Here is a 27,100-nt window from a genome sequence, read left to right as displayed (position 1 = left end):
CCTCCTGCAAGTGCATCCCACACTGTGGGAACTGAACCTGTGCTAAGTAGCGCTGATATAGACAGCCCATCTCCTCTCAGGGCTGAAGTGAAGTCTGGGACCAGTGGTCCTTCCAGCAAGTGTTTCCTGCACTGCAAGAACTGAAGCCACTCATTGCTCGCCCACGCCTAAAAATCCCTCCACAATATCAGAACCAAATACCTCAACTAAAGAGTCTCCTTCCACGTACCCAAGAGGAACCTTCGCTGTGCAGACCTCGCCCTCATAGAGACCCTCGCATTTGCAGAACCAGAGCAGGAGGTAGAGCTTTCTCACATGTCACAGCCAAAGCCTGAAACGAGCTCCCAGTGAACATCAGACACTCTCCCACCCTCCACACCTTCAGGAAGAACCTCAAGACCTGTCTCTTCGATTGAACCAGAGCTGCACCCCCCCTCCCAGCGGCTTCAGACCCTCATGGGGGAGTAGCGCGCTTTATAAATCCCCTGATTGATTGAAAGCCATGCTAAGACATCCTTCATCCTCTCAGGGTTGCAAAGAAACTTGGAACCTGTGTTCCCTCCAGCAAGTGCATCCCACACTGTGGGAACTGAATATGTGGTAAGTGGCGCTGATGACAACAGCCCATTCCCTCTCAGGACTGCAGTGTCACCTGAAAACAATGATCCCACCAGTAAGCATGTCCCACTCTGCGGGAACAGAAGCTGCGCTAAGTAGGGCTGATGAACACAGCTCGCCTCCTCTCAGGGTTGCGGTGAAACCTGAAAGCAGTGGTCCCTCCGGCAACCACATTTAAGTCAAAGCAGAACAGTGAGCCATTAGGACTAGGGTTCTTGATGCTGGAGCCCCAGTAGCATCGTCTGATTGTCATCTTGACTTTGGAGCTCGCAGACCTTATTTGAGTCCTAATCGCTTTAAGTCAGGTCATGAATAACATTGAAATAATGAACCTTACCCCTAAACACCAGCTAAACTGACCAATTGTTGACAGTCCTGCCTCAAAGTTGACCCCCAATCTGTAACTCACAATTTGAAACGCTAATTGTAGATGTAAGATGGCAAACCAAAATCTTGCACTTTAAATCTTCTTGGGGTCCCCCAACTTTCTCATTTAATTTAGGATACATTTAGCCTAGGCTCTCTGTCGCTGATGATTACTTCGTCTAATGTTCACTGTGTGATTTACAAGGCTTCCTGGCATTGGTCTTCTTTGCACTTGGGTGACTCACTGCTCACCTAACAGTGCTCTTTAGTTGCTTAAGAGTGCTTCCGTTGATGGGCTTTTTGCAATTCTTCAAACCACATAGTTTTTACTGTTTCCACTGGTTCCTAGTAGTGGTGTTCTAACAGTGACGCCAATGGGGTGGTCCTTTGTCACGCATAAGCAGACAAACAAAGTTCCCTTGGCAGTTTAACAGTGCCTACAGTGGGTTGGTCATCTGTCGCTCCTGGGTAGACTCCAACTTGTACATCTTGGCTAGTTTAATAGGGTCTTCAATGGGACGGTTCCCCATCATTCATTGGGGTGTCAAACTGTACTCCCTTAGTGGCTTAAGAACGGGTTCTACGCAATGGCTGTGTGTTCCTATTGGGATAACAGAACTTCTTACAGTACTTCCTTTGTAGTTTAACAGTACCTCCAATGGGAGAGTCCTCTGCTGCTTCTAGTTAGACTCCATAGAACACTGCCATGGTTGTTTAACAGCACGCCAATCGATTCTGTCTCTAATGCTTCTTGAGTGCACTTCTTACAAATAGTGGACCCCAGCGATGCACATCAATGGAGGATTTCCACCTCGAATAATGTTAAGCCCCTGCATGTGTGACTGTTCCTAGTCTTACACTTAACAAGCACACTTCTATGCAATTACATTTGATGAACCATGCATCCACTGTATTGTCAAACCTTATTCAACATGCTGCATGCATGCAGGTATGTGTGTATTTATGTGACATTTCTCTAGCACAAACCTAGCCAAAAGGCAGCAAAGACAAGCATCATGTCAATGAGTGATAGAAGATGTAGCTGGTTTGCAGGTGGGTAATGCATTGTGATGTAGAATTATTTAACACCTTGGCTGCTAGGCGTTTTCCCGCTGTGTGCTGGAAATTGCTGTTTTACTTTATTTATGACGAGCTCAGCTCGTCATCAGCACAGCTCAACTGTGCATCATGACGAGCTGAGCTCGTCATCAGCATCGAAAGGGTTAAAGAAGTGCATCTTCAACCCTTTCCTAAATTATAGTAGCACTGAGGGGGTTCTGATGGATACAGGGATGTTGTTCTAGATCCTGGGTGCATAAATCTAAAAGGCCTGCTCCTTTTTTTTATTTGTACGCCTCACCGACAGTGGCTTTGAAAAAGATGCAGTTAGTTTTGAAGTTGGGGGCAGAGTAGCTAGGGAAGTCAATGAAGTTCTATCATGCGAATGGTGACGTCATCATGTTTCTTCAGGCCTAGGATGAGATTTACTGGGGAATGTAGGATGCCCTTAAGGTGTACTTTTACCATTTCAAATCTTATTTTAAAAAAGCTACTACCACCATGTGCACACAAAGGCAGTCTTCAGCAGCACCTCATGCATAGAAAAAGCAGAGTGTGCATAACTATGACAGGGGCATAAGACTGGCCCCTGCAGTTGGGGGTTGGGGCGTCACAGCTCTTCAGAGGTCCCAGAACTAGCCCAAAACCAATGCATACCTGTGAGATGTAGAAGACTCAGGGGCCCCTCATAAAATTCTGCTGGGGGTGACATCATTTTGAGTTACACTACTAAGAACTAGTTTTGGTCTCAAAAAATTACATTCAGAAGCAATAGCTTGCAAGCAGAGAGCATGATTTCTGTCCTAAAGTTCGGACATGGCATCCCATAAAAGATTATTATTCCAAAAATTGGTAAAGCCTTCAAAGTATTATGCTATCTGTGAGTATCTTTTAAATATATTTAGTCTTTGTCAGGAATGTGTTTGCATATTTTATTTTAAAACTATTTAGCCCTACACGGACACAAGCTTAGTGCTTCTGTTGTGCCCATGCCTTGAGACTGATATTGTAGCTCTCCATGTTTTTCTCCAAATCATCCACTAAGGGACATATGTATCAAGCCTTTTTCCCATTCGCAAATGGGCCTATTCTTAGAATTGGCCCGTTTGCGAATGGGAAAAAGCCTTTTGGGTTGTATCATCTCAAAAGGCCCTCGCAAAACAGGGAATCGCAAAATTTGCGATTCCCTATTTTGCGAATGCATTTAAGGAATAACAAATGGTGATTTCCTTAAATGCAATTCTGGAAGCACCCAAGTTGTGCGTATTTGCCTCAAGAAATCGCATATTACCATTTACTTCAAGCTGGTGGTAATTTGCAGTTTCCTAGAAAAATTCACTTTTTGCATTTTTCAAAGTGCCATGTGGCGCACATACATGCCCTTAGGGCATGATTGTGCACCACTTGCGCACCCAAGCATATTTCAGGGGTGCAACAGGGTGTCCTTTTGACACCCTCGCACCCTTGAAATTACATTTGTAATTTGTGAGGACCTAATTGGCACTCGCAAATTGCGAATGTCTTTCCATTCCTTCCTATGGGCCTCCAGGCCCATAGGAATTCATGGGAAGGTATTCCTTAATTGCGAATCGCAATTTGCGAATTGCAATTAAGGAATAAGTAGGAATCGCAATTAATATTGCGAAACCTACATACATTTCATTTTGCAAGTCCTTAATAGCGATTCGCAAAAAGAATCGCTATGAAGGACTCGCAAAACGATTTTTTATGCATATGCCCCTAGGAGTTTCACTTTCCATTTAGCTTGCTAGGTCTATCAGTAGCCACTGTGCCATCTACTGCATGCTTAAATACGAATTGCGATGTTGCAAATAGTTATAAAACAATGTTATGAATATCGTCCACAGCCCTCCCAGACCTAAGAAAGACTTGAGTCACAGGTTGTTTGAATGTTTGGCACCACATACATTTGCTATGGATGATCTCCTCCTGTTGGGCGACTTACTATTATGCTGAATGGTCTCCAAAAGGGAGGGATCACTTCTGCTTACTGATCATGAGATACTATGGTTATATCAGAAAACTATTGGCCCTACACATATAGCTGGCCACATGTTAGACGTTAGACCATGTGTTTACCAACTTTCAATATCTTCTATTTGATCCGCTCAAGCCCTTATTATTGATGTGTCATTACTTAAATAGTTTTCACTTCCCAAATAAGGGTGATCACTTTAATCGCTTGAGGGCTGGTAAAAGAATGGCAAGGCCCTAGGAAAAGGTTACCTCCATTTCCTTTACATCAATCTTTCTTGCCCCAAATATAGAAAACACTCAAGATATTAATATTGCCTTTGCTGACCATCAAATCTCTTTTCCTCATACTTTAAACAAAGTTGCCAACCTTAAACAGTGCTCCCTTTACTCTGTCAGATACCACATCCCTTGATATTCAGAGGAAATGAAAGCTGAACAAACGGTCTGCAGAAGTCTGGAGAGTAGATGGTGTGCCACAAAATCTACTACTGATAGAAAAAGCAGACAGACTTGCATTACGGAATCTTCATAGGAAGTTTAGAAAAGCCAGAAGATTATACACAAACAATAGAATTGACAAATCCTGTAACTCTGTTAAAGAATTGTTTAAAGTACTAAATGATTTTACAAAGCATCACGCTTGCATAACCATTATTCCTGCTTCACAATTACTATGTGACTCACTTGCAGATCACTTTAAGGGGCAAAATTAAGAAAATGTATTGGAATTCTCCAATTTAACATGATTACTGGTAGCTTCACCCACACAAGCTTCTCTTTACAACCCCCCCCCCCCTTGTCTTCATTCAGGGAGTTTGAGTCTAACACTCAGAGGCAAGTGTCAAAAATGTTGATTTCAGTTAAATCAGGTTCCCCTTCTGACCACAATCAACCTTATTTTGCCTTCCATGAAATCCTTGTTTAACCTTTCTTTCAATTCAGCAACAAAGCCTTTGGGATGAATTTTGAAAAAGCCCAATGCGGACTCTAAAGAGCTCACCAATTATCAGCCTATTTCTTTCCTTCCTTTACTAGGTAAGAGTTTGGAGGCTCTGGCGAAATAACAACTCTCTTCTTACCTAGATGATCACCCTTCTATTGGATTCCTGGCAATCGGGTTGTAGGGTCTTTCACGGTACAGAAACTGCATTGGTGGCTGTTCTTGACTCCATTAAACTATTTCTAGATGCCTGCTGTTAGACTTGACATCTTTTAGCATGTTTCCCCTGTCTTTTATCTTTCTGACCTACCAAAATTGACACTATTCTGGCTTGAGAGCCCCCCCTAAGACCCAGATAGAGGTGAGAGCCTTTTAAAGGTCTCACTGGTTACTACAGGAGGTTTATAAAGGGCTAAGGCACAATTGTTGCCCCCTTAACAGAGTGGACTTCAAGGAATCAGCCCAGGAAGGTGATCAGGACTGATGCCTGCGGAAAGCTTTTGATGCCCTGAAGGCAGGCATTTCACAGCTCAAGGCACCAGACTTCTTCAAGGAATACGTAGTGCAGACTGATGCTTCAGAGCATAGTGTGGGAGCGGGGCTCTCATAGCTGGACGATGATGGTCTAGATAAGCCTGTAGTCTTCCTTAGCAGGAGACTACTCCCCAGGGGACATATGTGGAGGGACATAGAAAGCAGTTTTTGTTGTGGTCTGGGCACTGAAGAAGCTAGGACCCTACCTGTTTGGGACTCACTTCCGAGTTCAGACATACCACAGGCCCCTCAGATGGTTGATGCAAATGAGGAGCGAAAATACGAAAATGTTGAGATGGACCATTTCCCTAAAGGGAATGGACTTTATGGTGGAACACCGCCCTGGCACAGAACACGCCAAAGCTGATAGCCTGTCCAGGTTCTTCCGCCTTAGTGAAGAGAACTCGCAAGAGGTTGGGTAGCAATCCCTACTTTCAGCTGGTGGGGACATGTGTTAGACTTGGCATCTTTTGGCGTGTATCCCCTGTCTTTATGCTTTCTGACCTCCAGGTTTTGGCTCTGTTGTGCAAGGGCTCCTGTTGTAAATTGTGGTTATGGATTGATGATTCCATGATTGTTAATTTGATTTACTAGTCAGTCCCTAGTACAGTGCACTGTGTGTGCCCAGGGCATGTAAATTCAATGATGCTAGTCGGCTTGCAGCAATGGTTGTTCCAGCCTCACAAGCAGCCCTTCAAATGTAAACTCATCCCTGCCACTGCAGTGTCTGTGTAAACAAACTTGCCAGGCCCTGACATTCCCTTTTCTTACATGTGAGTCACCCCTAAGGTAGGCCCAAGGTACCCCTGTGGGCAGGGTTTAGTGTATATGAAAGGTAGGACATATCCTGATGTGTGTGGCGGTAGGCAGACAAAATATTGATTTTAAAATATCGACATACATTAATGTCGATGTTTAAATATTGAAGGGACAGAATATAGAAGGTAAGTAATATCGATATTTTTAATTTCGAATGGACAGAATTTTGAAGGTAAGTAATATCGATTTTGTTAGTATTGATGTTAGTAATATCGATGTTACTAATACTGATGTTAGTAATATTGATTTTTATATGATTTTAATGTATTTTTCTTTTTTTAATGTATTTTAATTAAAGTTTGTATTTTAGTACCATAGCGGGTTGTGGGTATATAGGGGAATAGGGTGGGAAGTAAGTTAATTATAATGAATTAATTGTTCATTTTTAGGAATTATAAAATAATTTTAACTAATTGGTAATTAATTTTTATTAATTGGTAATTAATTTAATTTAATTTAATTGATTAATTGGTAATTATGTCCTGTAGAGAGTTGTGGGTTCATAGGGTGGGAAGTAATTTAAATGTAATTAAGTAATAATGTATTTTAAATAATTGTTTTTGTTAATTATATTATTGGTGTTTAATTATTAATTGGTAATTAATTATTAATGATTGGTATTTATAAATTTATTTTTACTTAATTATTCATTGGTAATTATGTTTTTAATAATTATGTATTGGTATTTGTAAATAGTTTAGATTTATTTAATAATTTTTAAAATATTTTTAAATATTAGTTTATTTATAAGTATGTTATTTTTAACTTATACACTATCCAACACTTTCCCTACTGTTGCACTCTCTGGAGTTGGAATAGTAATTTTACCCCCACTCTATCCAACACTTTCCCTACTGTTGCACTCTCTGGAGTGGGAATAGTAATTTTTACCTCTACGCTATCCAACACTTTCCCTACTGTTGCACTCTCTGGAGTGGGAATAGTAATTTTTACCACTACGGTAACCAACACTTTCCCTACTGTTGCACTCTTTGGAGTGGGAATAGTAATTTTTACCCATACGCTATCCAACACTTTCCCTACTGTTGCTCTCTTTGGAGTGGGAATAGTATTTTTTTCCTCTATGCTATCCAACATTTTACTTACTGTTGTTTTTTTTGGGAGTTATAATAGTATTTTACTCCCTCTGTTATTTAATATATTTAGTATAGTTTTAGCTAATGTAGTATATAATTAATTTTAAAATTATTAAAAGTAAATAAAAAAATGTTAATTTGTTTTGCGTAATTATTTAATTTATTTTTTATTTATGTTAATATTTTATGTGTATAGCTGAATTTGTAATGTATACTATTTTTTAATTATTTACAATTTATTAAAATAATTATTACAACTGATTATTAAGTATATTATATATTATATGTATATTATATGTATATGTTTAATTAGTTTGTTATTAAATTATGTATGTTACTTATTCATTTTAAATAGTATAAACATTTTAACTATGTTTATTATATTTTTAAGTATTATTTAATTTACATATTTTACGATATTTCTTTAAAAACAATATTTTTGACATCGATATCTTTTTCGATATTTTTGTACTTACCTTGTTGGAAATAGGATGTCGATATTGGTGACATCGATATTAATGCTCCAATATTTTTGTACCTCAATATTATGTCTTTCTATATTCTGTCCGACATTCGTGTGTTGCATGTCCTGATAGTGAAATACTGCCAATTTAATTTTTCGCTATTAAAAGGCTATTGGGCCCATTGGAAAGCATGGGAGTTAATTAATAACATCCTAAGCTCTAATGACAAACGGCCAGTTCTGTATTTGAATTAATATGATAGCCGGATTCCGGGTGTGATACCATGAGTTGTGTCAGTACTGCTTATAACTGAGAAATGAAATAACATTTCTGACAATAACTATGTCTTAATGCAAAGTATTTGTAATGTCATGATTCTATCATTTTTATGAACTTTTTTAGACTTAAAAATGTATTTTTTTTTAAATCGCAGATACATCTGATTGTTCATCAATTGGCAAAATGAACTTTGAGTAAATGGGCTTGAAATATAAATTGCTTGTTGTTTTATATGTGTTTGTATATCTTTTATGGTTATTCTACCGAAATAAAGATTTTTTTAATTGAATAACATCTTATAAATATAACTTCCCATTGGGACCAGATAGGAAAATAAAGTTTAGTATGCCTGTACTCAGAATATAAACATGAATCTTTTAGTAAAGATGATTTTTATATTCTGTGTTTGAAAATAACACTTTTAGAAAGTGGATATTTTCTTGCTTAGCCAATACATGTGCCTCTGCTGGTTCGTGTATTGACTGCCTAGCTTTGGAGTGACAGGGGCTGGGGATGTGCAGTGGCTCCAATGAGTCTGGATGAGTCAGGGCAGGATTGAATAGACCTGGGCTGCATTTACAGTAGTGGGAGGAGATTTCCTTGCACCTGAATGGGCCTGGTCTGGTAGAAATTGCGGTCTCCACCTCCTGCTGGGAAGCTGGGCCAGAGGAGACCAAATTAGTTTGGACTAAGCACAGACACTCTCTGCCTGAAAGGACAGAGGAAATTGGAATACAAAATATTGGGGCCCGACCCCAGAACTTTAGAACTCTTTTGGGCTTGATGACTGCCAAGAAAAAGACCTGGAGAAGCTGTGAGGAGGACTTACACTTTGCTGAGTATTTTGCTGTGACTGCTTCTGTCTTGGGCAGTAAAAGAACTGGACTGAATTTCCTGCAACTTCTTTATTGAGTTTCTCCAAGGGCCTGAGGTGGAGCTTTCCCCCTGTTCAAGAAGTCTCAGGAACAGCAAAGACTTCATGTTCTTCTGCCACCAGCACTGGAGACTGTGTTTTGTGCTGCAACTGAAGAAAAAGCGAGGCCGTCTACGATGTCGCTGCAGACTCTGTGTCCTGAAGGCACCACAGAGGGAACCGCTGCATGCTGCACCACAACCCTGGTCTCAACGCCACCGCCACCACCGCACCACTGCTGGTACCCTGACCTAGGCACCGCACTTCCCACCGCCTCGCTTCACGATGCCACCTTGGTATCCCCAAACATCAATGTCACTGCTTGAACCGTGGTTTGACGGCACTGCTTGTAAGTTACACGACGCCGCGTCCTCATCCCACACCGCAGCCTTGGCCTACAGACATCAACTCAAGTTTGTCAGCCACCGACAGCAATTCAGCAACGGCGACATCGCTGCTTGCACAATGACCTGCCAGCACCGCGACTAGCACCACATCATTTCGCACCACAGCCCTGGTCTCACCTACATCACTGGATGACCATCACCAAGCCGCTGCCTGCGCCACAACATGAGGGTACCGCATGCCACACCACTGCACTTCACACTACAGCCCCAACGCGATTATCCCGACTTCAAACGTGAGGAGTTCGATCTGCAAAGCGTTTGACTTCAAGAGCCCGAGGACTCCTGCACCAACCTCTGGAACTGCACCTGCAAAAGTTGGCCCTTCGGGGCTCATTGAGAGGTCGCAGACACCCTACATTTCTAAAAGGTACTGTTTTACAGGTCTTCCCGACACCGTAGCTGGCCCGCAACGCCGCGGTCAGCCAAAACCGTTTGGATTTGTTGTTGACGACAGCATGATATCCCCAGACAGAGCTATCAACTTCGAGGAACTGTATTTCAAGTCTATTAAGATTACTGAAGATTTCTGAGAACTGTATGATGGATGTTTATCCTTTTTGGTCTTGTTTTGGATATATAAAAATATTGGATATTTTTCTAAACTTTTGTAGTGTCTTCACTGTATTACCGTTGGTTATATGCAAATGCTTTACACGCTGCCTCTAAGATAAGCGGACTGCTCGAGCCAAGCTGCCAAGGGGGTGAGCAGGGGTTATTTTAGGAGCATAACTCCCTTATCCTGAATAGAGGGAAGGGTCACTACTTGGAAAAAGGTGCAAACCCTTGCCAACTAGAGACCCCCATTTCTAACACCCGCCTACCAGCGATACTAGTTTTACTCAATTTGACACTGCATTAAATACCGTCTCTCATTCCATCTTGGTCCACAGACACTAGGAGATAGGCATCCATAGGAAAACCCTGAACTGGCTTAAAGATGTTTGGGATAATAGGGCACAGATGGTTTCACTGGACTCGTTCAAATCTTAGATCATAATCCTGAACAAGCGAGTCCCTCCAGGACAATTCTTTGAGTCCTACTTTTTTAACATCTAAGTGGCACTGCTTGCGCAAATAAATAAATCTTGCAGCTTTGAAATAATTTCCTATCCAGATGATACTCAATTAGTCCTTTCTTTTGCGTGAAATCCAGAAAATGCCAAGAAGTAGGTTTACTGGTTGCATGAGGAAAGCTGCCACCTAGATAACGTCAAACTGTTTACAGCTCAATGGAGATCACAACAAGATTCTGCTGTTTAGCAGGGCTCAGGCCTATTAGTCGGAGGACTGGTGGCCTCCTGAGTTAGGCTCTGCCACTTATCCCAGGAGGACAATTTTTCCAGGAGCGAACAGATTAGGTCAGCATGTGACACATGCTTCGGTATAATGCGAATGCTCAAAAGGGTTTTTCAGAGGCTCTTGCTAAGGTCAAGAAAACTTTCATTCAAGTTCTTATAATGAACCACCTTGACTCCAGAAATTCCTTGCTAGTGGCTGTCAATGAGTCACTTCTCTCTAAATTGCAAGTTTTTCAAAATACGGTTGAGCGCCTGGTCTGTAAGCTTCCTTCTGGTTCCCCATCGGTTTCCAAACTGAAAGTTCTTCATTGGCTCCCAGTTAGAAAAAGGTCTCTTTTCAAGCTTCTTTGTCTTGTTCCTAAAACTTCGTCTGGCAAGGGTCCCGTCAGCTTGTGAGAGAAACTTTCCTGTCACTATCCTATTTGAAATCTTAGATCACAAGTTCAACTGTTGTTATGCCCCGCCACATCTGTACTGTGAGATATGGCAAAAGGTATTTCTCCTACTCAGCTCCTAATAACTGGAATAAACTTCCTCTTCATATTTGCTCCTGCTCAGATTTCAACAGTTTAAAAAAAACTCTTATAGACCTTGCTATTCTGATTGACGGTCTTGCTTAGAGCAGATTAGATATAGTCTCAATGCTTGCTCCATCGTACCTTGACCTTTCATGAGGACAGCTTGGAGATAACTGAGAATGTTATCAGGTACCCATTCGCAGATACAGTATAAGAGGTATTTCCTACAGATGTTCCCGCCCGTCAAAAATATATAAGTGCATGGATGAGAGTGCTTGCCCTTTTTATGTACCATATTGTGGTCTTATTTGATCTTTGGCTGGTAATTGCGGTATTTATTTCAATAGTAGTGATCAGTATGGCTTGGGATTGCTTACCTTCCTTATTTTTACTTATCCTCATCGTATATAGTTAGTTCGGAGAAGTGGTCTATCTGCTCGAGGGCTCCAGCCTATTCCAGGTAATATGGTCTCCATCGTTCGTCGTCGCTATGGTCGCCAGCCTGAACCTTTGAAAGATTAAATCATCCCCTCGCAGCGTGTGTTGCAGTATGGACGGATCGTGTATTTGTACGAGCGTTTGTAACCTTGGTTAGCGGACCACGCCCGCCGTATTTTATAACGCGGTACATTATCCGTTTAAGTTGGCAATTCAAAATTGCTGAATTAAGCTTCGGCTTCTGACTGAACTCCACGCCTTCGGTGGCAGTGTCTCCATAAAAGCGACAGCGACGCAGAATATAGCGACAGTGGGCATAAATATGATTAGAGATTCTAAAATATCAGGACTACTCCAGCCCTTCTAATTGACCTTGCGCCTGATAAAGCATCATTTATAAACAAGTTAGCAGGTATTAATAACTCCCACCCTAGTTTACATGCTGAATAAACCACTTTTGGATGTGCTAACACCGTGTTCTGAACCAAAGGCCCTGATGAGAATCCTCGCTTACCTGTAGGATTCGAAACGCGTAGGCCCTCCACCACCTTTAAGTCTGCCTGGGTGACAAGCCGAGCTGAATTGTTTTGCCATTTCTTTCACCCCTAGTTGTACATTACCTTGTTCTTCCACTTGGTTGACTGCATCAAAAATTGTATTTATTTAAACCTGTGTTAGGAATGTACTGTTTATGTAAATAATAATTTTTATAACTAATCTCTCCAGAAATTCAGCAGACTGTGGCCTATTCTATCCTTTTTGTATCTGTCAGTTCACTGTAAATATTGTCCACTGTAATATATGGTTTCATGTCCCCCACTGTCCCTGTATGATTGGTTGTTGTAAGCCTGTGACATGTCTGATAGAATGAGAGACCTTCCTTCCCACATTGTTGTACTTAGCATGTAATACGGTTTAATTTTGAACCAATTGTCCTTTGATAACGTTAAGCAAAATAATAAAAGCTACTGACCAGCTCCAAGCCTTGAATTTTACTTCAGGTTGATTGTCTTAAACTACTGAAAGGTTATTTGTATTTAACAAAAAAGCAACCAAGGCTTGCCAGGTCATTTACACTGTCTTCCCATGCACTTGCTTTCAGGACTCTTTTGTAGACAATTCTGAAAAGGCATGGGTTTTATTTTACACCCACTGTACTTACAGCCCGTAGTAGCAGTGCGCCGCCGACACCACCCAATTGTTTGTGATTAGAGTCCCTCCACAAGCATGCTCTCCGTCCACCTGCACACTGGCCTGCCATGGCCACTCCCCGTTGAAGGCATCCTGTCCACTCACAATCCGGCTGGAAACGACTGGTTTGCCACAAACTACAAAAAACAAAACAAAGAATGGTAACATGGCAGGGATCAGATCAAGATTCATAAGGGAGACTTGGGAAATCAGTCTTCATTTGTGTGAAGGCAAATGCGCTTTGAACACAACCTTAAAAACCTTGTTCGGATTAGAAGGCAGGAATTGACAAGTCATTGGATGAAAGTAAAAAAATGTAATGGCTTCAGCAATCATGAATGTCTGCAACAGTCATTACTGTAAGCAGCAGTGCAGCAAAATCACCCCAAAAAATATTTAATAAGAAAAACAGTCAATTACAGTTTTAATAGCAACTATGGGGTGCAAAAGTAAACAATCGATGCCACAATCGTTAACACTTGCAACACTGACTGGTCCATGAAGCAGTCAAAAAGGAGCACGGACGCCAAACAGGTGCAACAGACAGTGATGGCCAGAGCAAACAATCAATGTATTGTCAATGAAAATCAAACAATATTTTTTCAAAACCTAAAACCATTTAGTGGACTCAAATCTAAGGAGACCATATTTAATTTTTGGGGAAAAGCAATCAATGTGCAAGGATTCAATCCTATTAAAACAGCTAACTAAATAGACTCTCAATATTAGTTCCCAAAAGGTGCGCGCAACATTCATGAAAATTAAATGACATTTAAAAATGCTCATAAATCACTGCAAACTGCAAAGCCTCTTTCACTTGGTGGCAGCCTTTTGAAATTAAGAGAGACAAAGTCATTTTCGTCTTCCTTTTTAAAAGAATAGGAATAACTCTTAGTACATCAATGAGCGGTTCTTGTTTGGAATCGCATAAGTTGCAGGCGTGTCTGAATTGCCCTAACAGAATGCATAAAAAGTGCATGCAAATAAAATAATGTCCAATTGCTTTTGATTTACTCGCGAAAAGATAGCTTGGAGGAGAGGTTAGGGAAACCCTTCGTCATATTTCTGACTATTTTTTGGTTCTGTGGTCTTCAAGGTCTCTTGAAAAAAAAAATGAAAAAATCGAAATTGCTTCTTGGCTACAGATTTGAAATTATCCTCAGTTGTCAAGGAGTTCCAGAGGGATTAAGATTGTGGCGTGCTCAATGAATTGTCATGTAGTCAGAGAGTGCACGAAACTTTGTCTCGGTGAAAGGGCAAGAGAGAGAAGAGATTTAAAAACCTATCCCCACAATACCGAATTCTATAGCAACTAACTAAATAATGAAGAATAGGTTTTAATGAAGGCTACTGCAGATTGAATTCTAGTTTGATGTGTGAATGCCTCATAGAAGTAGGTAAGTAAAAGATGTGCCTGGTTAAGTTGAATTGTAGGCTGTATATCACAGAGGCAAGATTCCCTGGGAATGCCATTCCAGACATCTTGCCTGAATGACCGATAGTATTGGGTTGCCGAAGAAATTTATTGTAGAGTTGAGAGATGACGTATGCTACTGCTGGAGACTTCAAGAAACACCACAGGGCCTTGACTCAACTCAGTAAGGCTGAGTCCATATAACTAAAAAACGTAACAATTGCCAATACTGAGCAAAAAATCCAAAACCTGTTTATTAGACAGACCCTACGAATAAAACATATAGGTCCACGTTTATACTATACAATCAGTTGGTTTATTTGACAACTGGTTTAGAAATCACTTTAACAATAAAGCTTTTTATACATGTGTATCAATAATGAATACAATACAGAGGGAAAGGCTATATACAAAGAACTACATTACATCATACAAGAAACCAGCACACCATCAATGCACACCCTCAAACATACCTCATACAAATTTGGCCAGACACTAATACCACACACTCACACCATCCAAACAACACTGCAGAGCGGGTCAAAGAAACTTTTGGATGGCCCATGAACTGGTGGTCAATAATCTTAATCCCAAAGTCAAACAACACAATAGATCATATGTACTCTTAAAGCGATGTAGAGATGCTTCAAACTAATCACTATTTCACATATCTAACACCAAGATCATTAAATCAACAAAACAATCATGTTAAATGATTTGTTTGACGCGGGACACACAAGGTCGACGCGTTTCAAACCCAACTGTTTGTAGGGTTCTCATCAGGATCGTAACATTCTAATGTCCTCGATTGAACCAATCGGTGGGCTAGGTTTGGGGTACCGGGGTATTTTTAGGGTTCAGGGCTAGGTTTGGGGTAACGGGGTATTTTTAGGGTTCAGGGCTAGGTTTGGGTTTTGCGGTACAAGGGTATTTTTAGGGTTCAGGGCTAGGTTTGGATTTTGGGGTACAGGGGCATTTTTAGGGTTAGGGCTAGGTTTAGGTTTTGGGGTACAGGGGTATTTTTAGGGTTCAGGGCTAGGTTTGAGCATGTCTTTTGTGGTGGGCCATCTTGGGATGACTAGCCAGACGTGCATTTTAAATCTCTTAGCCAGCTAGGTTAGAAAAGGGACAGGCCTCCAGTGTTCTTGAGAACGCTAAGTAAGGCCACTCCCTTCAAACTAAACACTGCTCTCATGCTGTGAAGAAAAACCAAAGGGGATGATGGACAGAGAGTTGAACATTGCAAGCACTCACCCTCAGTCAACTGATCTGGGTTTAATCCATCATCATTCTTTAACTCACTCCCCCACCCCAGTTCAGACATGGCCATATGCAAATCAGTCTGACCCTGTGCCTCATGGGAACAGTCCAGCCCACACTGCCAAGCCATGTCTTCCCTGGACTGGAACAAGCATCCTGGGACCGGTTTCGGGTTCATAACCCTCATCAACCAGCCTATCTTGAATCCAGTAGCAAAGTGAGCAAGGGACCCCCTTCTGGGCATACCCTGCCAACATGCACGCGATTGATGCGTTGAGACAGGGGATCGAAAGAGTGCGGAGGAGACGTCTGACTTTTTTTAACCTTATTCCCATATAAAATAATTGTCTGGTGGGTAATGAAGACGGAAATGAATGTAATTTAAGAACTAGGAAAACGAAAAAGAATTGACATTTTTTGTTACCCGGATGGATTTCCATAGGTGATTTTGTGAAAAAAGTGGTTACTCTGCTGCCCGAATCCTGATGAGGCCTGAAAGTTGATGGGCTGAAACGCGTCTACAGAATAATTGAAGACACCCATGAATCTAAAATCATATGAAATAAGTTGGGAGTATTGTTGGAACAATATAGGCAGAAGTTTATAGCCTCAAATACTCTACAGATAGGGTGATCTTTTGTGCAAGGAATGCTCGGTATGGAAGGTTGTTAAAGAGCATCCTGATTAAATAGTAGGGCAATAAGAAACAAAAAGTAAATAACGTACTTGTTTGTGGTGTTGTGTAAATATTGTGTATATATAAGTCTATGTGATGTAAATGTTTTTACAGATGTGTAAGTGAGAGTAACAGTCTTTCTTCTTTTTTGTGTCTTTATTAAAACGTGAAAAGTGGGAAAGGAAAAAAGTAACAATAAATACAGATAAGTTCTTTGCTATCAAGAGTATCTGCAAGTTGTTTGGAATAACCTTTGGCTATTGATTCTTTTTAAATAGTAAAATTTTGTCTAGAGATTAGTATTGTGAGGAAGAGTTAATTTAAGTAACTCTTCAACCTACTAAGGTGTGGCAATTTATCCCAAGGCCTTATTTTTTGTTTAAAATGTTGTGTATTGACCCAGATGCCAAAGGGTTACTTTGGGTACCCCCTGTTTAAATAGGTGCGCTTTAAAATTAGCATGTCTTTTGTGGTGGGCCATCTTGGGACGACCAACCAGACATGTGCATTTTAAATCTCTTAGCCAGCTAGGTTAGAGAAGGGACAGGCCTCCAGTGTTCTTGAGAACGCTGAGTGAGGCCACTCCCTCCAAACCAAATGTTGCTCTCATGCTGCGAAGCAAATCTAAAGGGGTTGATGGACGGAGAGTTGAACATTGCAAGCACTCACCCCCAGTCAACTGATCTGGGTTTAATCCATCATCATTCTTTAACTCACTCCGCCACCCCAGTTCAGACATGGCCATATGCAAATCAGTCTGACCCTGTGCCTCATGGGAACAGTCCATCCCACACTGCCAAGCCATGTCTTCCCTGGACGGGAAAAAAGTATCCTGGGAGCGGTTTCGGGTTCATAACCCTCATCAGCCAGGCTATCTTGAATCCAGTGGCAAAGTGAGCAGGGGACCCCATTCTGGGCATACCCTGCAAACTTAGGGCGAACAAAGCAAAACCAAAAGGGATGATGGACGGAGTGTTGAACATTGCAAGCACTCACCCCCATTCAACTGATCTGGGTTTAATCCGTCATTCTTTAGGTCACTCCGCCTCCCCAGTTCAGACATGGCCAAATGCAAATCGGTCTGACTCTGTGCCTCATGGGAACAGTCCAGCCCGAACTGCCAAGCCACGTCTTCCCTGGACTGGGGTGAATGTATGACATTGTTCTGCATTCTGTCCATCAACTGTTGTTTTTGCATTTGTCACCCTAAGTGGGATGGGTATACCCAGACGTGGGTCCTGGGCTCTCCATGCCATTGGAATCAAGCTGAAGAGGGGTGAAACCCCGAAACCGGTCCAAGGATGCTTGTTTCCAGTCCAGCGAGGATCCGGCTTGGCAGTTCGGGCTGGACTGTTCCCATGAGGCACAGGGTCAAGGCTGATTTGCAAATGGCTGGGTTCAAACTGGAATGGCATGGTGAGCAAAAAAACGATGGATTTAGGCCCGGATCTCTTTACGGGGGGGAATGAATGACATTGTTCTGCATTCTGTCCATCAACTGTTGTTTTTGCTCATGCTTTGAAAGCAGCAACAGGATTGGATAGTGCTGTTTCCTGGTCCAGAGCTTCGAGAAGACACCTGAGGGAGGAGGACGTTACACTGCAAGAAAGGATGGCAAGATCATTAACCCCTTAAGTGCTGCCTCGGTGCATTGGCCGACGGCAGCACTACCTCCCCAGTGCTGCGCACGACCATTGGACGTCCATTCAGCACTAGTTCAAATGGACAGCGCAGCACTGGGGAGGAATGTTTAATAGGATCTATGAGGTTAATATTTGGTTTTTGTTATCCCCCCACCCTACCACCCTCTGTACATGCCTGCCGCCTCTGTGCTTTGTCCATGCACCACAGAAATTAAAAGGAAATGAGGCATAGCAGCGCTGCCAGTTAGAAGGCATCAAAGACGAGTAATGACAGTAAGCAATAGGCCGGTTGCCGGCCCATTATGATTATATCCCTATCTATCTTAAAAAGCGCTTTCAGTTCTAAGTCCCCTGTAGGTCCCCGCGCTCCTCTAATATGCAAAGGGCAATTACACCCAGATTCCACCTGAAAAGGAAAGGCGGCTGTTGTCCGGTCTATAACCCCCCCCCCCCCCCCCCCCCGCTGAGGCCTGGAACTCTCTCCACTTTGACCTACGCAGCCTGCAGTATTCTATCCAATTTAGAAAGAAACTGAAAACGTTCCTTCTCAACTGATATGTTCTCCTCTCTTTTTGCCTTTCTTCTCTCTGCTTTACTCCTCTTGGGCTCGCGTCGTGACACTCTTTGAATAGCTATGACCGTTATAAACTCTGTTAACATAACAGAACATTATTTGCACACAAAGGTCTCGCAAGCGAGTACACGAGCTAGCGCATGCGCATACAGGCTAGACCTAAAAATAATGATGCACATAAGAGTTAGAAAATATACCGTTGCAGCATACTATCATTTCTACACAGAGGTCTTTGCCCGATTATGAGCAAAAAATGCAGCACTTTGCATGATAAAAATATCACTTTACAAAAGTATAAACGTCAATCAGATTTCCTGGAGTCTGCATAGGACAAGGGCTGGTGAGTGGAACAATAACCACCACTGCCACCCCCATAAAAAGGAAGCCAAAGGAAAGATCAAACGTTTGTAGGTCAGAGTACAACAGTTAAAAGAATATCAACTGGACGCCTATAAGACGACCAAGGACGCCCTGGAGATGAGCTTGGACACATACAATCTTCGAGACGTCAATTAGACCGCAGCGGTGGAGTGTGCAGCAGGAACACAGGGAACAACATTTTTCATGGACCGAGAGATGACGAACAACATTGTCGGCATCTTCTCATGTTCATAGATGCAAAGAGAAATATGTCACCATCCTATACCATTTGATTTTTTGAGACGCACAGGTTCGTGAAACAAAGTGAATACTTCGAGGTGTGGCTATTGACAGGGCGAGGGAGATATCTCAGACTGTCAGACATGATTCACATTTCTCATGAACATAATTAGTTCACGGAGTGAAACAGTATACGTGGCTAAAATTAGGGTTTCATTATCTCCTCAGCGCTGAACTATTCGAATAGAGAAACCAGAACAGTGGAATAGAATGCCGTGAAACCGCTTCCCTTTCAGGGCTGAGTCACGCGTGTTTGGAATGTAAAGCACGGGACACTGGCGCTGGCATGGATTCAAGCACGCCAGGCGTTGGTGCACCTTTGGGCGCACTGAATGCAGATGAATGCGATTTCAAAAGCCTCACGCTTGGCATCTGCGGTCACGTTTTCTTGGAAAGCAAAGTGCAACTAAACTCTGCGGACGCTGAAAGCCTCGGGCTGTATTTGTAGTCGACAGATACTTGTTATCAACACGCTACATGATTGCTCTCACTAAATCAGTAACGCTGTAACCATTAGCACTATGCCCCGGTGCATCATAAACAAGGAAGAAAGACTATTCTAGCAGTCGCCTGCTATGGAAAAATAAAGAGGAGTCCGCCTTAAATCAGCACACGGACCAGTGACGGGTTATCCTCCAGGTTCATAAAGCATGTAGCAATACCGGTAGCAATAAGCCTCCATAGCCTCTTCCAATTTCCTTGTTCCCATGCCATCAGGACAGCAGGCCACGTGGCTGGTGTTGTAGTAGAAGGGATATGCATATGCATACATGCCAACATTTCAGAAGAGCAAAGTGGGAGATTAAAAAACAAATAATCGGGAGAATGTGGCCTTGAATCGGGTTACTGGCATGTATGGGCGGCTTTGGAAGTGTGCCACTGCAGGATCGGACATTTAAAATGGAAATGCACTTTTTTTCTTACCTTTCAGAAGCATGGAGCATAATGGCAGGCAGAGAGATGGTGATGCAAGTGTATTGCACTGGCCTGGCAGGTTGCTGGCAATGATTGCCCCCCCACCTCCTCTACCCCTTCCTCCCCACCCCCCTGTGTGGCAGCCCGGGCTGAAACAGCTTCCCGGGCAAACACACAGCCGCCCCTACCCCCCCCCCCCACCTCTCCCCTCCCCAGAACTTCACAGGTCTTTAAAAGACCATTCCCTTGTTAATGACGCTTTGTTTGTTTTTCACCTATTCTAGAGCCCCTGCATCGCCACTCTGATTATTGCTGGAAGAATTAACACATTACACAATAAATACCAAGCCCTGTCAGCTGAAACCCCCGAGGAATCGGGTTTTTGCTTGCAGGAATCTGGAGGCGGGAGAGTAGCCTTGAAATCGGTAGTCTCACACCTCAATCGGAAGGGCTGGCATGTCTGGATATGATGCCGAGGTGTCCGAGGGTCAGGTAAATATCTAGAGACCCTTGGGAACATGCCAAGCAATGTCAGATCCCACAGGCTGGAGAGAGGTAGACTAAAGTGGGTTTGAGAGCAGACCCACTTTCGTGAACCTACAGCAGACCAATGTGCAGAAGAAGGGGGCACTACCGTCAACAAGGGGGACGCAGCCGTTTCCTTACAGATTTTTGTTCACAAAGTACTGTTCACATTCAGTGAGAAAATCATAGTGATAAAGAGGGTGGAGCCTGTTTTTAGGGAGGGTCATTGAGTCAGCCCAGGTTTCTTTGCCTAAATACTCACCAGGGACCAACCCTGACTAAAACGGGCCGTTAAAAGGACAAAGGGGCAGAACATCCCTGGGAGACCCCCTCCACACGACAGCTGTGTAATCCAGAGGTAAGTTGTAGGTAGTTGGGATGCAGAGGTAGCGTAGAATGATGTGGCGATAGATTCTTTCTTACTCTCTCTAACCAGTGCTATATTGGGGAAAGTGGTGGACAAGAAAGTCTTGATGTCTGGGGGAAGGGGTGGGGGTGCACAGGTACGAGTCTGAAAGAGACTGAAAGAATTCATCAATTCGATCTGGACTAAGAGTAGAACTCCTGATACGAGGATTACAAATATTCTCTAGAGTCTCAGAGAAATAAAACTGAAGCTTATCTAAAACTTATGAGACTTAGATTTATGTACTATAGCTTGAGAGAAAAAGCCAGAAAAATTGGGGCTCCATACAACCTTTCATTAAAAAAAATGTTTTTGAAAACAATGGGAAACTTAGAAATAAGTAATTTTTAACAGACAACCTGCATCACAAATCAAGATTTTCTAGTAACAAGGCATTATGGCCCATGTACGTTCATTTTCAACATTCGTTGGGTCTAGTGTCCAGCCAGTCCAAGTTAACAGAAACACATAGCCTTTTAGGGTCAGCTATTGGCCCCTGAATCTCGGTCCCTTTCCTCAGGCCTTCTCAAGTACCTCAACATTGCTCAATTCATATTTACACTTGCTTATGGAACTGAAACATTCCAACATGTTTCAGCCGTGTCGGCCCAGATGGCCCATGGCATTCATCAGGACAAGATAAGGGCTCCTATCTACTCTCTTGGGACTGAGATGAGTCCACCATATAGGAAGACCTTCGTCAATATCTGACCAGCGGGGAAGATGCGAGGCCGGTTTCAAGGAGAACTACGAGGGACGCACCTTGTGGCAAGAGTGACTACAGGGGTTCCTTCAATTCCCCCCTTCCCATCAGTAATACCACCCCTTGACTTTGGGTTTCAAGGAACACCCTACATTTTAGTAGAGATTGACGAAGGTCATACTACATGGTGGACACATCTCAAAGTATCTGAACATCCGCAGCTGCCCTGGCAGTGGCAACCGCCCACATCCACACTGTGGTTCTCTGCATTAAGTGTGGGGGGAGAGACAGGACTGTCACTAACTGATGCATAGTCGAGAGATCTCTGCAACATATGTGAGGGTAATGGTATATCAGAATGGTCCATCTTGCATCTTTGATATAAAGCAGTATGTCATCTGCTAATAAAGTAACAACACGAATCGTGTCCGCAAGCAGTATCCCCAATTCCGCTCAAACCCTGCACAAATTCTTAACTGGCTCTAACACTAACGTGAATAAAGCGGGGGCTAGCAGACAACCCTGTTTGTGCCCTTACACACCTGCATGGCAGCCAAGGTATTTTTCTCTGTCCTAGCTCACACTGCCAGCGTATTATACAGGAGCCGAATAATAACAATTGTGTGATCTCCCAGGAAGTAGCATGCAAATAGGAGGAAATATTGACTCAGTTCAGATAATCAAAGGCCTATTCTTAGTTCAGAACAAGGCAGGCTGATCAGGGCCACGGTCGTGGAGCTGCCTCCACATTCCTGAAAAGCCTGTGAATATTTAAGGATGTATTTCTGCCTGGCACAAATCCATTCTGATCAGGGCACACTAGCTTTGGGATCAGGGGGAAAAATTATTCAGCCAGAATATTAGTATGGATCTTGTAGTCAGTATTAAGTATCGTTAATGGTCGAAATTAAGATATTAAGAAATGTCACATGATTCTCTACCCAGTTTAGTTATGGATATTAGTGTAGGTTCCCAAAGCGACATGGGTAAATGATATTTTCTTACTGCTGCATTATAAAAATGCCCCAGATGGTTAAAGATAAGATCGTAGAAAGTCTAATAATATTTGACCGGGAGGCCAACAGGGCCTGGGTTTTTGTTAGTGGCAAGGGATCCTTAATCTCCCCTACTGAGATAGGGAGAGCAAGTTCCTGTCACTGGTCTGGTGTGATGTGGGACAGAGCAAGATCTCAGAAGAAGGCTGTAATAGCCTCGTCAGGAGCATTCCAATAAGGCCATAAAGCTTTGCTTAATGATCAGTGAAGGTCACTTGAATGTCCGCTTGGGTATCAGCAGATGTGTCATGATTCAGCAAAGTGCAGGCGTAGTAGGTAAGGATTGGTCTCATCTTACCATTCAGGCAAGGACGGCACTAGGCTTGTCCATCTCAATATGGTTGTGTATGACACGCAAAGCATAATTGATGGAGTGGAGCCGGTCCATTAAGGTGACATGTTCTGTTTGAGCTGTCAGAAGTGCCTCTAGGCTGAAATCATTTAGAAGAGCCTGGATCCCTAGTAAAAGCAGGTCTCCTCACTGTTTCTCTAGTACCCCGTGGGTGCAGACAACAGTGCTGATACAGTGCCCGTAATCATCAGTTTAAAAGAGTCCCATTTAATAGCTCGAGATGAAGCAGTATGATTGTTGAACACAAACTAAGATGAGATCTGTTCACGAAGAGTAGTCCGAAATGCCTGATCTTCTAATTAAGAGGGTTGATGATGCCTGGTAGGCACAGGAGAGTGAGAGGTCCGCCAGTTGGTAGCTGCCAGCAGAGTGTTGTGATCTGACACAGGTAATCAGCCAGAGACAATGAGGAGCTAAGGGAGCAGAAGCAAAGTATTCTATCTAGCCATGGTTATAGATTGTTGCGGGGGAGGTAGTAAAAAGAATATATCTGGTCATCCAGGTGGTGCCTGCGAACGTTGTCCTCCAATGACTAACCCATGAAGCCAATGTGTGAGGTATTTGTTGTGCTCTGCAGTCAGAGTCTGGGCAGAGAAGTAAAGGATCAGTCTAGCATGCAGTCAATCACCCCCGATTATCCAAGGGATCCCAGACCATCAGGTCAGAACCCAAGAAAGATGATCAAAGAAGGAAGCCTGCTCAGAGTTAGGAGCACATATGCTACCAAAACTACCGTTGGCCACCTGGGCTGTGTTCAAACAGCAAAAACAGCCCTCCCCATCTAAGATGATGTGTCGCTGAAAAGGGACCCGCAGCCTAATCCACATCAGGCAACTTTGGGCAAATGCGGAGTAGTTCGTGGAGAACAGTTGGCCATGCCAGTGCCTCTGGATCTGATCAAGCTCAGATTCAGTGAAATGGGACTCCTGTACGAGCACAGTGTGAGTCCCCCTGCCTCTTAGATAAGAGAATACTGCGTAGCATTTTCTGGTCATTTTTATAGGTTTCATGCTCTAGGTGAAAAAGCTGTAATTGCTAAGCAGCATTGGCACAGTGCAAGAAATACAAGATAATGTTGTATGAGCAAGGGTAGGAAGACGTGCTGTAAAAATAAATTGTGCTAGTCACAATTTGATAGAGTGAGATATCAACCACAGCCTGCAGGGGGGTGACAAACATGAATATGGGTAGCAAATCAGAGAGCAACTGGCCCACCATTCAAACTATTAACAATGAGTAAGCAACATGGTGCCAGGGAAGATACATAAGTGAAGTGTCATTAGTCCAGGGAGGTGTAGATTTCCAGGGCAGGCTGAAGAGCCACAGTTAGTGTCTACTGGGCTCCAATGGAGGCTGCCTCGGTCCAACCACACGATGAGCAAAAGAGGGAGGAAACACAGTTGAGCCCCGATGTGAGCCAAGGAAAGGGGTTGGGGGTTGCCCTAGAGTCAACAGAAGTCTGAGGAGTTACAATAGGAAGGGCAGGTGATCCCCAACAGAGGTGTGAGAGAAGGAGGATCCAGTGTCGCTGGGAGAGTCTCGAGATTAGGCTGTGTGTAATGATCCTGGGCCATAGAAGGTTGATGATTCCTCTAGCGCTGACCTCTGATTGTCATCCATCTAAGCCTCCAAAGACATCACACCGGCACCAACAGTCCATCCGCACTTGTGCCAGTCCAATGGCACAGCTTGCGTATTTAGGGATGGAGGGCAACTAGAGTCCTAATCTGTTCCCATTCCCAGGCAGCAGTTTGAGCATCAAAAAAGTGTGACCTTTTGACATAAAAACATTTTAAAGTCTGGCTGGGAATTAGAGGGAGCAGGGGGGGCAGATTGTGTAGTTTACATTGGACCATGGTAAGGAAGCACACTGGTACTGCACTGCGATGTTGTGATCCGGGAAAAGCATGATGTACGCACTGTTGATTTATATCAGGGATTGCCATCAAGCCTCTCTCAGCGCCTCAACCTGCTCCCTGTAATGCAGCATTCTGGCTCAGAGTAGGCAGGGATCAAATCCAGGGAGGGTAGGCCTGCTCGCCAGGACCCTATATGCTCTTTCAATGGGTAAAAAGGAGGATAATTAGTCCGATTGCATAAAACTTGTATTCCAAGTCTCAAGGTAAGACACAGCTTCCAGACCACCCGCATTCTCTGCCAGTCGCTGAATGTGTATATTGTTTCTGTGGGACATACCCTTCACGCCTTCCATTCACCCCTTCAGGTAGGTCACCTGGTTCTGCAAGTCCGTGATCAGCCACCACATCTCTGCCAACTCCGGGCTAAACTTCACAGTGGTGAACTCCATTCGGTTGTCCCTGTCAGAGATGTTCCTATGGTCACCTCGAGGCAGCCCTAAATCAACAGCATCAATCTCAATTATCATCTTAGAATGTTAAATGCTAGCTAGGATAGAGTCCAGCTTTTCTGAGTTGTCCACTGCTACAGATGGAGGGGCAGGAGGTCGTCCCACGGTTCTAGTTATCTGGGTCACAGACCAGGGCTTTCCTATTGTGGCAAGAAGATCAACCTGTGAGGCCTCAGCACAAAGACAGGGCAAGACAGATGTGCTCAGACTTGCTTGCAGACACACCACCATGCCTAGCCGCACCTGCAGCTCATGCATCAAGGCTCCTGCTGTGCCAAGTCCAATGAGATTCCTAAAGGGTACAGGACATTTAGTCAAGCTCAGCTTGCCCAGCATGGTGCAACACCAACAGAAGTAGGTCCAGAAGCCCTCCACTTGGCAAGCTCCACACTGTATTAGCACACCAGCCGGTTGTCTCTCCAGGGACGGATGGAAGTCATGAGTGGGGGGGGGGGGCAATAATGGACACAACAGTAGAGGCAGGGAGGCACCCTCAAACTTTTGACTGCAGTGGGACTGTGCTCATCAGAGCAGTCAGTTGTGGTGTTGTCCAGAACAGGAGGTGGGGAGAAGGGGCACCCACTACCAGGTGCACAGCATTGCGGAAAATAAGACAGTTCCCAGGTATCCGCAGTTTCACTCTCAAGACTCCCCTAGGAGTTTCAGGATGAGCCGCTCCTGCACATGCCACTTACTGCAGGTGTAACCAACAAGCAAGTTCAGTGAAGATTGATGACAACTTTTCCTTCAAGCTATAGGTGGAGAGTGTAGTTGGGACTGGTTTAGGCTTTCTTCAGTTTCTGTGGAAGTTTGTGTTCCTGCTCCTGGCTCCTTGTCAGAAGATGGAAGTCCATGCCCTCATAACATCCCTGATAGACTATGCCAATTCACTGTACTGGGGGCTCCCTCTGTACCAACTCGAGAGACTTCAGCTGATGTATAACGATGCTGCTCAGCTCCTGCTTAGCATCCAGAAGAACACCTCTGTTCAGGCCCATCTCAAGGAGTTGCACCTATTTAGGAAAGAGTAAAGTTCAAGGGACTGGTGTTAGCCCATAAAGCTTTCTATGGCCTAGGCCCCAACTATCTAACGAAGAGGCTTTCTCACTGTCACCCATCTAGAACTTTACGTTCTGCTCTTGCGGAGCTGGCAGTGGGGCTTAAGAGGGAGAGATGGAAAGGGCACCTCTTTCTCTGGGTTGGCTGCCACAGGCTAGAATGCTGTTCTCTTTTACCTTTGTTCTACTAAGGATGCTGGTGCCTTTAAACATGGCTATTTCACTGCACCTTTAAATCTTTTGCTCATCTCTTGCGAGATCAGTGCTAGTTGAACCTGTAGTGCCAGGATACTCTATAGAGTAGGTGTGCGCTTACAAGTGCCATTTGAATTAGTTTTCACCGGGTGTGGGCCAGCCACTCACAGAGGCCAAGGCTGCTAGACCCAACAGCGGGGTCATAATCAGTAGCTACCTCGGGGGGAGGGGGGTCACATGGGCTTCTGCAGGCCGTATTGGATGGCAGTGTCATCTGTGTGGCCATCCCACCATCCTCTGAAAGTAAAGTATGTGGCACATTATGCAGGCGTCTGTCCAGTGGCCTACTGAGCTCTG

At 43.5% G+C, this 27,100-nt stretch overlaps 1 protein-coding gene across 1 annotated transcript in view; it reads right to left on the bottom strand.

Annotated features, from left to right (window-relative positions):
- LOC147703605 (serine protease 33-like) overlaps nucleotides 1-27,100 on the bottom strand; it is a 145,155-nt gene that overhangs the window by 103,809 nt on the left and 14,246 nt on the right. Inside the window, exon 3 of the mRNA XM_086931941.1 lies at nucleotides 12,911-13,076. Coding sequence (XP_086788067.1) covers nucleotides 12,911-13,076 — 166 coding nt within the window. The remainder of the gene's footprint in view (nucleotides 1-12,910; nucleotides 13,077-27,100) is intronic.

The sequence above is a fragment of the Lissotriton vulgaris genome, chromosome 7, assembly GCF_964263255.1.
Source record: "Lissotriton vulgaris chromosome 7, aLisVul1.2, whole genome shotgun sequence".
Classification (NCBI taxonomy): Eukaryota; Metazoa; Chordata; class Amphibia; order Caudata; family Salamandridae; genus Lissotriton; species Lissotriton vulgaris.
This window is presented reverse-complemented; position numbering and strand designations above follow the sequence as displayed.